Source organism: Rhipicephalus microplus, chromosome 9 (genome assembly GCF_043290135.1).
Source record: "Rhipicephalus microplus isolate Deutch F79 chromosome 9, USDA_Rmic, whole genome shotgun sequence".
In the NCBI taxonomy this organism is placed as follows: domain Eukaryota; kingdom Metazoa; phylum Arthropoda; class Arachnida; order Ixodida; family Ixodidae; genus Rhipicephalus; species Rhipicephalus microplus.
The window spans coordinates 9891345-9905263 of record NC_134708.1 but is presented as its reverse complement, the minus strand read 5'-3'; the positions used below and the strand labels follow the sequence as shown (position 1 = coordinate 9905263).

The following is a 13919-nucleotide window of genomic DNA, read 5'->3' as shown; positions in this document are numbered from 1 at the left end:
AACCCGCGACCAGCGGCTGCCGAGCACCATACTGCCACACCACCGCGTCAGAAGTCCCTATGAACCAAGACAGATGTTTTGAAATACATTAGGAATTTGCGGTTTCAGGCTTGAAACTATTTTGTGAATGGCAGCTGTGTTGTTAAGCAATTAAGGCCGCCAAGCACGTGCGATTTGCATAATAAATATTGATAGAAATGATTCTTTTCTTGTAAATGGACTTCGCATATACATAGAAGGACAGTAAAGATAAGAACGACATTCTCTCATACTAGTAAAACACACTTTCAATGTTCCCAAATTACCGACCATTCGGCGAGAAGGCGCTTGGTAAGCAAGTAAACGCGGGAAAAGGAGGGGGGGGCGACACTAGGGTGTCTTAACGCGTGCACCCTCTCAGGGTGCAGACAACTGCGTCGTCTCCTAGCGCATCCGCCATTTTCTTGCATCCGCCAGTCGCGATGCGGGCGTTGGCTGCGGGGCGCGCCTCGATAGCGGTGAATCCTGCTCGCACTCAGTGCTTGCGCTGGCTGAGCTTTATCTTTGATAATTCATTGCTTCGCGAGAGTAGATTATAAGAAAGAGTAAATATTCATTGACGCATTTACTATCGCGATGATTAGCGGATGCATAGAGATTATTGTTCTCTCTGCTGTAACAGTTGAAAACGGTGGGAACTGCTCGTCGTTGTTGCCAAACCACAGCCCTGAATGTAGTGTCGTTGTGCATACGGACATACGGGAAAATAACGGAAGTATGCGAAGGAAGTGAATAACTGCTGTGTATTTAAGTACAAAGTCCCGGCATTCTTACGAGCATTGGCGGCTACATGATCGCATGCCAGCAAAGCGTGCTAATCATGCGATAGGTAATCAAAACGAAAATTTGCGAGCAAAAAGCATAGCCATTTAATACTTTCATTGTAAAATATATTATACACAATACTTTATATGCATTACACATATTATACACAATACATTATACAAAAAGCAAATGAGCACACCTAAATAGGTCAATTTATTTCATGTGTATGTTCACACAGTACACAAAAAGGTCGTGCTGTTAAACTCGATTAACACCAGCACACATTTTTCTTCCATGACCCTCGTCACATGTAGCTTGGTTCTGACGTAACTGGATGCGTGACCTAAGTCTTGTGTAGGTGGAAACCAGCATCCTGCCTATTGCTTCCTTGTGGTTAGAGCATGTCCTCAGACATGGCCAATCTGCCTTTGCAAGGTATTCTGTCAGCGAGCAATAGAAATAAAGAACATCAAATAAGTGAAATCGAACAAACTGAGACCGGCCCGAATACCCACCAACTTCCGCACACATGCATAATATAGAGATGCAATTTCATTCAGTTCTTTCATCTTCCTGAGCTGCTCCCTCTACAGATATCACGAACTAGAATAACTGTTTTACTACTAATTTTCGTGCTCGACAAAACGTACAAAGGACCTTACAACGCGTCGAAACACGAGCATGACGTATCTCATGGTTTTTTGCGCTCTCCATTGTAGCCTTCGCACTGCTATTCATGTGCTAGCGCTGGTACTGAAGGTTTTCGTCGAAATTGAGGTGATGTGCTCCATATCATGCCACTGCCGAAACTAGAGCTGTAGGTCCGCCGGAGTTTCGACGTTGGTCCCTTTTCAAAGAAGCGCTTGTCTTGATGTAATATCAGAAAGACGAGCGTTTCTCGAACGCATGCCGATGCACCTGTATTATGAACAGATTAAACTGCATGTCTGTGTTTCAGAAGCAGTCGTGCAGACACGCTGGAATGAATTAATTTTGCATGGTAACGAAGTCGAGTGCTCCCGTAATATACAAACGAATAGTTCATTGGCTGTTACTTGTCCTGCTTAATCTTGATTGTCCATTGGAGCCGTATTTTTCGGTCTCTAGGAAATAAAAATATTCTGTAACCATTTTTAGCAATGTTGTAGCACTGCGGAAAGCAGCATCCAGGCATCCTGCACAGGGACAGCGTGAAGAATGCCGCTTTCCTTGTCTAGCGGGGAGAGTCGGCGCGAGCGGATAGCAGGAGAATGGCGTCGGTGCCTCCCGAGATCCGTTATTGGCGGCGGCTGTGATGCAAGGTTCTTGTTGCTGATTTGTTTTTCTCCCGGGCTGAGCCTCAGAGAGTTTTGTTAATAAGGACAAAGCCGTTCGGTTTCCAAGAAACACACAAAAAGTTTAATTGAAAAGAAAAAAAGGCAAAGATTCCTCACAAAACAAAACACTTAATAAACAGTTGACTGGACATGACGAAACACATCTGTACACACCCAACAAAAACGTTCAAAGTCAGTAACTAAACCTAACGTTCGAAAGGGGCTGAGTGATGGGAGTAGCGCAAGAGTATCGGTGCAGTCTCACCCACAAGTTGGTTTTCGGCGGTGATGAGAAACCGGAACGCCGTGACTCCTGCGTCAGTGCGTGGGCTGGACGAGGACGAGGGAACGCTGGCTGCTGGCGACACGTCGAAAAGCCCTACCAAATCGTGATGGTTTCGGCTTGAGGAGCGTGGACACGTCGGAGACGGGAGAACGCAGGCTGGTGGCGACGCGTCCGGGAACTAGGGTCGACCTAGTCAAGCAGCTGGGCGCACAGCTCGGGCCCGGAGCCCGACGGCTGTAGCTCGCCTGCCGGAACCGAAGTCCGCAGGCTCTGGAAAGGAGTTCAGGACCGGATGGCCACGGTCCTTTGGAGCGGGAACCCGACAGCAGGAGGCCCCGGCCGGTGGAAGTCCTGTAGGCTCGGGTCCGGAACCCAACGGCCCATCTTCAGCGCCCGGTCCGGTGACGACCTTCCGCTTGCACTGCCTGCCTCGAATTCCCCTTGCTCTGGTCTCCCCAGGCTCCTGCTTCAGCTCTGGCCCACTTGTCTCGTTCTCATTGGAGATACTACTGTTCCGTGGTGTCAAGCCATTGGGCCTTGAAATCTCCGTGTTCGCTGCCCATTGGATGTTTTACCTTTTGTTTACTTCACGTCCTGCCACGCATCCTCGTGCTTGACGCTCTTTAACGTCGTCATTCTTGTTTAAGCATCACCGCACGTGCACTCTGGTATTTCTCCTTTTGTTTTTTTTTTTCCGTGACGCGCACTTTTCGAAGGCGCGCACTTTGAACGCGCACCACACATCACATACGCCCCCCTTTTATTCAAGTTTTTTTTTTTTTTTTTAGAAAAAAAAACTGCCGATGAGTGCGCGTTCTGCACTACGTCACAATTAAACCACATATTTGCACCACGCAGTTCAACACATCACCGGGCTACAGTTCGCTACATCGTCCAAATGTCCACACTTAAACTTTAGATTCACCCGATTGCATTTAAAAGTTCTGAAACCCGGAATAAACCTTTTTACTACAAAATCGACTATGGACAAAGCTACTTGTGTCCGCATCTAAAAGTCGAAGTCCAGAAAGAGCTACCGGTTTTCTAACCCTACACTCAGGTTATCGCGTCCCAAACCAGACGCACTGCCCTTCTTGCACGTTTCGAAAGTAACTGTGGCAAACATGCTTTTATGCACTTTCGCTGAAACGCGTGTCTGCGCCCCCGCCGGCCACATGAACGCTTACCGGTCACAGAGGAACAGGGCGCGGTCTCGAGCCGTCGGCGTCGACACGAAACGCACTGAGACACGAATGTCCAAATGCCACAATCTCTCACACAAATGCTTTCTTTTAATTCACCATCTAATGAACACAAGCTCGGGGTGCCCTCAGCAAGCCCAAACGCTCCGACAAGCGTGTGAGGTTCCTGGATTCTTGAGAAGGGATGCCGTTGTGCTCGGTCATTATACAGCTCATCTTGAGTGGACTTAATTATAGGTTCAAAACCAATCACGTTCTCAGGTTCAAGACCCTGTCTGGCATTCTCCATACCTACTATCGAGCCCACCTCCGATTCGATACTGTTTATTTTGAAGAGTGCTTCAGCACTCCCATCGTGTTTTCTCGGACAAATAGCAGTTACGCTATCCTGTGAACTAGAATCCCCTCTCTCTCTGAGTGGGATATACGTATGGTCTAGGACCATTGACGTGGTGCCTGCTGCTACCTCTGTCGGTACAAAACAATCAGTGGCCACTATATCAGAGCCTTCATGGCATTCGCTGCCATCTTCCCAATGACGTTCTAGCGCTCCTTCCATGGAGCTATTGAGAGGTAGCCCTACCCCTTCGCGAAATGTGCTCGGCCTTTGAGACGTTCTGATACACACCTCATTCTGAATGGAACTTCTTTGTTCCCTGCTATCGAAGCTTTGCTCCACCACATTTTCCACAGCTTCTAGGTCGCCCATATCCAGGCGCTCTTCTTCATAGGTGCTTGGCCTCTCAGAGGTCCCCAAGCAGCTAACGGAAGTAATATGTTCCCAGCCAGAGAAGCTTTCCGTCGCTTCAACAAACTCCTCATGACTCCTGCCTTCTTGGCTGTCCACCTCTCTGCCTTCCTCTATCTGAGCTTCTCGCTCCGAAGTAAGGCTGTCGCGAGGTTCGAGGCCAACCTTGCAGGAATCGACTTCCCTCCAGCAAACGCTGCTATCGGAGCAAACATTCACCGCTTGCTCGACCTTCTGCATCGCCAGCTGCCCCCTTTTCGCCATCGCAAGCTCGAGTCGCCGCTCGAAGTCCACCCTCTCTAATTGGAGCTGTTGCTTCAGTATGCGTGTCTGACGCTCTAGCAACGCTTTATTTTCACGCGTTACGCGCTCTAGCTCCTCCTTCTTAGCTCTAAGCACCAATTCAAGCTTTTCCTTCGCCGCCTTTCGTTCTGCAGCCCGTTGCTCACGCTCCCTCTCCATCCGCTCCTCGTACCATACTCTAAACTCCGCTCCCGTCAGTCCCATTTTATCCGCCAACTCAATTAACTCCCACGTGTTCGTCATCGTGTTAACCGCGTCAAAAAATCTACTGGAAAAACAAACGACTTTGTCCTGTCGCGGACGCCAATTTGTGATGCGGGGTTCTTGTTGCTGATTTGTTTTTCTCCCGGGCTGAGCCTCAGAGAGTTTTGTTAATAAGGACAAAGCCGTTCGGTTTCCAAGAAACACACAAAAAGTTTAATTGAAAAGAAAAAAAGGCAAAGATTCCTCACAAAACAAAACACTTAATAAACAGTTGACTGGACATGACGAAACACATCTGTACACACCCAACAAAAACGTTCAAAGTCAGTAACTAAACCTAACGTTCGAAAGGGGCTGAGTGATGGGAGTAGCGCAAGAGTATCGGTGCAGTCTCACCCACAAGTTGGTTTTCGGCGGTGATGAGAAACCGGAACGCCGTGACTCCTGCGTCAGTGCGTGGGCTGGACGAGGACGAGGGAACGCTGGCTGCTGGCGACACGTCGAAAAGCCCTACCAAATCGTGATGGTTTCGGCTTGAGGAGCGTGGACACGTCGGAGACGGGAGAACGCAGGCTGGTGGCGACGCGTCCGGGAACTAGGGTCGACCTAGTCAAGCAGCTGGGCGCACAGCTCGGGCCCGGAGCCCGACGGCTGTAGCTCGCCTGCCGGAACCGAAGTCCGCAGGCTCTGGAAAGGAGTTCAGGACCGGATGGCCACGGTCCTTTGGAGCGGGAACCCGACAGCAGGAGGCCCCGGCCGGTGGAAGTCCTGTAGGCTCGGGTCCGGAACCCAACGGCCCATCTTCAGCGCCCGGTCCGGTGACGACCTTCCGCTTGCACTGCCTGCCTCGAATTCCCCTTGCTCTGGTCTCCCCAGGCTCCTGCTTCAGCTCTGGCCCACTTGTCTCGTTCTCATTGGAGATACTACTGTTCCGTGGTGTCAAGCCATTGGGCCTTGAAATCTCCGTGTTCGCTGCCCATTGGATGTTTTACCTTTTGTTTACTTCACGTCCTGCCACGCATCCTCGTGCTTGACGCTCTTTAACGTCGTCATTCTTGTTTAAGCATCACCGCACGTGCACTCTGGTATTTCTCCTTTTGTTTTTTTTTTCCGTGACGCGCACTTTTCGAAGGCGCGCACTTTGAACGCGCACCACACATCACAGCGGCGACCCTTTCTAAGAGTGTCTCCGCCCTGAGCGGCGGCGCGCGCATCGAGGCACCCTAGCCGACACCATCTTTAAGTTACCGCACCAAACGCGAGAGATCGTGCATTTTCACGGCGTCCAGCATGTGGTGCGCAGTACACATCCTGCAAAAATAACGGAAATTATGGAGATTTGGAATAGCGTTAGCAGGCGTTGCGGGCGCGATACGAGCTTTAGAATACAGAATACGATACAGAATACGATAGCCTCGACACAAGCGCTTTGCGGGCCACACGCTATTTCTGATTTTCTGCGGGCGGATCAAGCACGAACGGCGGCTCACGTTACGACGCATGCGCAGTGGCAGCGACTCCACCGCAAGGGATTGCGGTGCGCTATTGAAAACATTCATATTGTCTTCTGAGGGGGCCGTACGCCCACCACGTACCAAGTTTCAGAAAATTTCATTGAGCTGATGACGCGAAAATACGCCAAACGCTCTTTGAAATCCATGACGTCAAGTGCTGGCATATCAGGGCAGAATTTTTATATATCAGTGCACAGTGAACTTCAGCGAAGACGCGTTTTACTTTCGCGTTTTACCGATTTCTAAACTTGAGAAATCAGCCATGTTTTTGTTTAATAGTTACGCGAACGTCCAAATAACATTACGTTAAAACTAATTCTCGCAAATGCAAGAAATCGACTATGCATTTTCGTATGCAGCATTATATGAAACGAAGCTTACGTCAAAACATTTCCTAGAAATTCTGCATTTAGTTTGTACAAAAATATACATAATGTGACTATTTAAACTAGGCTTGCAAAACTAATTGGCGACGCTCGACGAGGCCCGCCGAGCCGCGATATCCTGTGCCGCCCTAAACGTGGGTCTCTACCCACAGTAACCGGGAAGCTCTATCTTTATTAAGGTTGTTTCTCTCCGTGTACATCAAATGTCGTCTGAATGTATTGTCCACCTTGGTCCCAGGTTCGGCTCCATGTTCGACGTGCGACCCGGTTTCTACCCGCTGACAGCGATGGACCGCAAGTCGATGCACGGCTCCATGAGCGTCCTGAACGTGCCCCCACCCCCTCCCCCAGTGCTGCCCCCGGTGGGTGGCCCCCCTCTACCTCCCATGGGTCCACCGCCGTTCCTGCCGCCGCCGCACCTCATGCCGCCCATGATGCGGCCACGGCCGTACGTGTACCCGGCCGAACCGCTACCCACGAGGGACCCGTACCGCTCAAAGACGCCCGTCCTGCAGGCGCCCAAGATGGAGCAGGACTATTACTCGGTCGACCAGGTACGACGATCGCATACTGGCTAAACAGAAATGGGGTAACCAGCAACCACCCGCTCGGAACTAAGAACTTAGCGGGCCGCTCCCACGTAGAGAGAGATAGGCCTAACGTCTCGGCCACGTCGCGGGCTTCTTGGACTGTACAGAGTTGCCCTTCAAGACTCGCAACCTGTATGACCGGGCAAAGACTGAGCAAAACGCGCAAGCGTGTGACGTCTGAATTTCGGAATAGCTCATGAGCAAGAGTGAGGGGCTAAGCCCCCGACCTACGATAGTCCGAGTCAATTATTTCCGTTGAAAAAAAAATTCGGGAGAGTCCGGGGATCAAACTCGGGACCAACGAATTCCCTGGACGGTCACTCGATAAACTGAGTTAGCTAGGATGTCAGCAACTGGCAGTGCATGCAAGAGAGAGAACACTATAACTCGATAGTTCTCTCTTGTGTTTATTTAAACGTAAGGCTCTCTGGTTGCTGTGTGTGGAGCCCTTCATACAGGGACTTGCTGGTTATTGCGGTTACTCTGAACTTAAGCTCGTATAAGCAATTGGCTCCTCAGGTCCAGTTTGGGGAGCCGCGTCTTTTACGGCCAATTTACGAACAGTTTTGGCCCCTGCCCGCGACAACTTATATTTTCATTCACTTTCCTTTTGCACATTTACGTTGCGGTTACAATACATTTATTGCTAATAACATCCCCTATACGTTCCTTGGCGGTGTTGTCTATTAGTTATCAATAATATTGTGTCTGACAAAGAAAATAGAGCCTTAAAAGATTTCCACTTCATTCCTTCACTAGTTTTCTGGTATGTGTTTTAGTGTCGGGCTGGAGTCACCCCACAGACGTTTGAGTGAATTAATGAACAACTCAAAGCACATTGGTACAGAATATCGCACACTATTTTTGCGGAACTGTTGTGGTTGTTCAGTGGTTCACCTTGGCATTGCCGGTTGCTAGCGCCCATGGTTAGCTGAACTGGTAGAGAGGCCACGTCGGAAAGGCGTTGGTCTCGCATTCTATTCCCGCACCATGACAAACTTTTCTTCAACTGTAGCAGTCAGACTTTCAGGGAAATTCGGTTGGATTCAATTGTGGCTTTGTTCTACAGCTCGTGGTCGTCAATCATTCCTATCACAACCCTTATGTCACCTTGTGGGATGCCACAGAACTAATCTGCAATACTGGCAAAACAAATGCTTAGTAGACCAGTTGAAAACTATTTGTGATGGATATTCAGTGCCGATACACTAAAGAAGAAAATACCCTTGCCAAGAAATACTATTGGACCACTCAGTTCATGCTGATTCAAAGGGTGAAGACGCAACCCAAGGCGAACTTCTTTGCTTATTGAACTCTCCTATTGAGTACTTGTACTGTTGTACTGAGACTGAGTATGTGGAGATTAGTTATATGTTAGCTATAGTGTTCTAACATACATGTATACAAATTCAGAAAAACCTCATCTGTCAATTCAAACGAACTTACAGTTGATTTGAATTGTTGCCTTGGTCCCGGCACAACCCTGTATCCCCCATAGAACTCCTGATAATACTTATGCATCGGTAACCACAATGCTTAATTGCAACTGCGATCCGCTGATTTTGATTGGGCCTCGCAAAAGTCAACACAAAGTGATCACACTGCGTTTCGAAGCAGGTGAGAATTTTCGCGCAGGTGAGAATCAATGTTCAAGGAGTCCCGACTAGCAACAAAAAAAAAACGCGAGCAAAATCGAATTACCAATGAGTTTTTTTTTTTCAATGCATTAACTCTGTCATGGAAGTCATAGAGTTTCCTAAAATTACCTAGAGAGGACTGTGGCGCTGCAATCGTTCAGGGACCATGGGTATTTTCGCTATGGCATGAATTTGCCTAGTCTTCGTGCTTGCGGGCGGTGAACGCACTTGCGGCTTCGTTTATTGCTGTATTTTGGTGTTGTTTTGAATAACACAACAAACATTTTTTTCCCTTCATGACCTCATTTGAAGTGATAAACATTTGAAGTTTAAGGTGGTTTAAGGTTTAAGGTTAAACCTCATTTGAAGTTTAAGGTGGTGAAGTGTAACTGCCACACATTTGCCGATTGTTGTTTCGTGACAAAGCAACTTCAAGCCAAGCGAAGCCAGAACGAACGTAAAGTACAAAGAGTAGGCAACTCCATGTCATACCCATAATTCCCACGCTCACTGAAGTGCTATGCGTTGCAGCTCCCATAGACACTAGAGCCAGAGTTCCCTCTAGTGTATATTTAGGAAACTATGATGTAAGTAAACGTGTTTCGGGGCATAAATAGTGTCATATATTTTAAATTAAGGCTTACTCCTCGCATGAATGCATGTCTATGCTTGTTTCTGGCACATCATTGACCGATTAATTATTTTGAGATCTGTTCCGTGTGAAAGCTCCATGTTCAAGTGCTAAATAAAGTTTCGTGACCTGTTACGATGGCTTGTGTGTGTGATGAGGCATTGAAGTCTTTCGCCTTAATAACACAACGTCGTTTTCTCTCTTTCATAGGTGTGTTGCAAGGGTCACCTCATCGTACTCTGGATCATCCTGGCGGTAGTGACGATAGGCGTAATCCTTGGCATAATCCTGGGGGTAACCGTCACCTAAGCCTACACTCCACGGGTGGGACTCGGTTCAACAGGGCCATTTTTCAGGGATGCCTACCGGTTCAATGCATCGCGAAACTTCTTACTGGAGCCTCTCTTAGGTGCCGCACCAAAGTGGTGTTGCGTAATTCATAGAGACGACTGGTTGGCACCGAATGTTATCATTCGTTTTCTTGAGCAAACAGCAAAAAAAAGAATTTTATTCCGAGAAGACCGTGAATCCTGTTCTGGTGCCAGGGAGATGCCACGTTGCGTGCCCTTATGAGAACACACGCAAAAGAACGATGTATAGGTGCAATCTAACAAAAGCCTTTCCCGGCCCTAGAGGCTGCATTACGATGATATAAAAAAAACTTGTGTTTTGCTTAGACTTAAGTACACTTTTCTAAGACGCTCAACTGTAATTTACAGACACTCCGCTGTGTGCATGCTTATGATATTATCGTTTCTGCACGTAAAACATCAGAACTTAGCTTTGATATCAATGGATATGCATTTTTTTTACTGTAGATGCAGCTAAATTTCGCCAGATAGACTATACTGTGGCCTAGCAAAAAGCATTTATGGGCATACTGCACGTGCAAATGTGAATTGAAATCTGGGCTTTATGTTATTTATAAGTTAAGTGTCCTATGCTACTATTGTATCTGCTGTGGCTCTATGTTCGCGCCAGTGCCATCTTACCGGATTCTCGGTCTCTCTCACATCCATATATCTTCCCTCACGAATTATCCTATGCAGATAAAAGTAATTGAGAAACACAGGTAGACTTAAGGTTTGCCAATGGCGACTTTCCTGGAGATGTACGAGGCTTTACTTTTTCCCACTTCAGGCGAAAAAAAAAGGCAACATCACTATGCATTTCCTGCCTTTGACATTCCTACAAATGCCCATCATGTTTCTTTCTATCAGGCATGTGTAGCGAATGGCGTGAATTGGAATGAACTGTATCTTCATTTCACGCTACACAGACAAAAGCAAAAAAGCCTGTCCCAACGCAGGGTGTCAACTACGTAGTACATGGTGCCGACAGCGTGGTACACGGCACCAACTACATGGCACATGTTCCGACGACATATGTCTACATGTGGCTACGCGGCATATGTGCGCTCGTAGGGCATGTGTTGACGACGTAGCGCCCACGGCCGTGTCTACATACGTATACCACACTGTCAACTATGGGACACTTTTCAGCATTTTCTAATGCTGCCTTGCAACTGGTTTGTGTGTGCGTGAACTCAATTAACCATGCTGAGGCTCTAGTATTTACTGCTCAACTGTTAAGCCACGTCGAGCGGAGAAGTGAATTGTTTTACTATGCAAGCCTCGGACATGAACTACATTCGCAGATGACGTGGTCCGTCGATTTCCGTGTGAACACTGATGGCAGAAAGTGTACAGTATTTAAGAATGGTAAGCATGGGACTCTTTGTATTACGCAGTGTTCGACTGAAAGCAAGCTAGAACATAGTAGAGCCCGACACATGGTCCTTCCCACCCGGCACACATACTGCAAGAAGGTCACGGGGACAAAAGGCTAGAAGTGCAACGAATGCCTTTGAAAAGAATTGCTGTAATTGCCAATTGCCGGCATAAGGAGTGTCTCGCACAGACAATGATAGCATTACGGGTTGCAGCGAATTTTTCGCCCGAATTTACTGGAGCTGGCGCAGCAAGTCAGCGTTTTTGTTGTCTCTGTCTATTTTTGTTTTCGTTACCGAATAAGCACTTAGAAATTCCCCTAAGTTAACGCAGGAAGTATGATTTGAACCGTAGTCCAAACAACGAGCGATCCAGTGGAGTGGCGATAAAATTTCTGGAGCGTTAAGTGACGCGGGATATTCAGCTTTCTCCCGCCTCCTTCGACAACTTTCGTAAGAATTCATCAAACATTGCTTCAGGAAGTTATGACAGTGTTTCTTCGGAAACCACTGTCTGAAAAGTTAAGTCCGTATACACAGCGACGATAACGATAAGAATGACACGAAGGGTGACATGTTTGGCGCCGTGCTCTTTTACGCCAGATGCGCGCGTTGCTTACGTCACAATGCTTCCGGTGTTTAATATTCGCGTGCATGTTGGCATTGCCAACAGCACTTGCTTCAGACGGAAGTAACAGAGTTAAACGCTCATTTGGCAAAAGCTCAGGTTGTACGCAACGTACTGGGGGAACGAATAGCCATTCAGTGTGAATGTATGACTTCTCCCTTTGATTGAGCCCATACGATGAAACATCGTTCATCAGGAAAGTGGTCCCTGTGCCTTCCTTGGAACTTCGTCCTTTTCATACGTGTCTACTGATAAGGCGAAACAAAATATGGAGGTGGTTACAGAGAACGATGTATCTTAATGAGTTGTGTATCTTAAAAATATTGATAATAATATATGTGTCGAATATTAAAGCTTTCTATCTACATACTCTACGAGTGCATTCTTGTCCTTAACACTTTGGCTGTGGTCCCGGAGTTAGCGAGCCTTGGTGGAATCCTACTATTGGATCTACGGTAAGTTATTTTTGTACTCTTTTTACGAAAATGCATGTTTCCTTCCTCTTTTTCTTGATTTGGTTATGATATAGAAAGATAATGACCACCTGTCGACAAATAAACCCCTACTCACGACTGAAGCAAGAAAATGTTTCTACATAGACTCCACTGATTTCTGATAAACGACGTTTCTTTATATAAAGACCATCTCCTGCATCAGTAGGCATTGCGTCATTTCCAGAGTAAATTAATGAAAACGAGGTGGGTAATAAAAAAAACGAGAATTGATTTTCGAAGAAAGCATAAAAAATTTGTCGCGGGTGCCCACCAATACGGTGCCACACAATGACCACGCGAAAGCACGTCCGCTGATAGGGTCGTTTTAAGAAAACAAACATGAGTGGCCACATTTACAAAGTTTTCATGTTATCTTTTCGTAAATCTCAAGGCCACCTTTGTTAACAATATGTTCAGCCATCAAAACTGCTCTTGAAATTTTCGTCTATTCTATTCTTTAACGCGTGAGGTCTTCGAGTGAGAAAAGGTTCACTAAACCACATGTATACGCTTCATCAGTGTCACGCGTGCAATGTTTTATTCCTGTCCAGTGATATTTTTTTTGGAGTTATTGACCATTGTACAAATTTATCGAGCTGTCACAAGACGCACCAACCTGCAAAGCACCTTTTTAACATGTTCGATGCCCGTACTGCGAAACGATTTGCGGTCGTATTATTCATACTGTGTACGCAAATAGTACTCTATACATTCTGGAAAATGCAAGATCGCCAATAATTACTCTGGAAACAACGAGTATAAACCGTAGGTGCACTTGAAGCTAATAAAAAGTTTAAACTATGGCATGTCGGGCTCGTAATGAACTTCAATAATAATAATAATAATATAATAATAACATCTGCGGATTTACGTGCCGAGACCACGACATGATAATGAAACACGCCGCAGTGGAGGGCTTCGGAAACGTCGACTATTCCACGTGCGCTGACACAGCACATCACACTGGCCTGCAGTATTAGCCACATTTCGATTCCATCGAAAGATCGCCGCAGTCGGGATCGACACCACCACCTTCAGGTCACCACCGTAACCACAACACCACCAAAGCGGACGACTTAACTTGGAGGTACCGCATCTACGTGCAAGAAGAATGTAGTCAGGCCAGCAGCTGTTCAATGTATGCAGTTTTAGAGGCAACTATCAACAGCCAAGCCATTTATTCATTCAGTCCACATAAGATTATGCACCAGTCACGACCGGCGTTAGACTACGACTTTGTGCTCACCAGCAGCATGTCATATTGGCACTGAGCCACCTTGGCTGGCGCTTTCAGAAGACGGCAGAGCTAAACCTCTCTCATTTCAACTCCGTCGCTGCCGAGATGAAACAACATATCTGTATATTTGCCGTCTTCTGTAGTCACTACAAACCTGAAACAGGAAGCTTGCTTATTCGTTCAAGTCATAAAGCCTGAAGATGAAGTGTA

At 47.0% G+C, this 13919-nt stretch overlaps 1 protein-coding gene and 1 long non-coding RNA gene across 4 annotated transcripts in view; one reads left to right on the top strand and one right to left on the bottom strand.

The window, feature by feature from the left end:
* Nucleotides 1–12347, top strand: part of LOC119163464 (uncharacterized) — a 55169-nt gene extending 42822 nt beyond the window's left edge. For all 3 annotated transcript variants that reach the window (XM_037415468.2, XM_075873109.1, XM_075873108.1), the window contains exons 5-6: nucleotides 7002–7317; nucleotides 9832–12347. In XM_037415468.2, coding sequence (XP_037271365.2) covers nucleotides 7002–7317; nucleotides 9832–9930 — 415 coding nt within the window. In that variant the 3' untranslated portion in view covers nucleotides 9931–12347. The remainder of the gene's footprint in view (nucleotides 1–7001; nucleotides 7318–9831) is intronic.
* Nucleotides 1–13919, bottom strand: part of LOC142771527 (uncharacterized) — a 177549-nt gene that overhangs the window by 120026 nt on the left and 43604 nt on the right. The window lies entirely within an intron of this gene.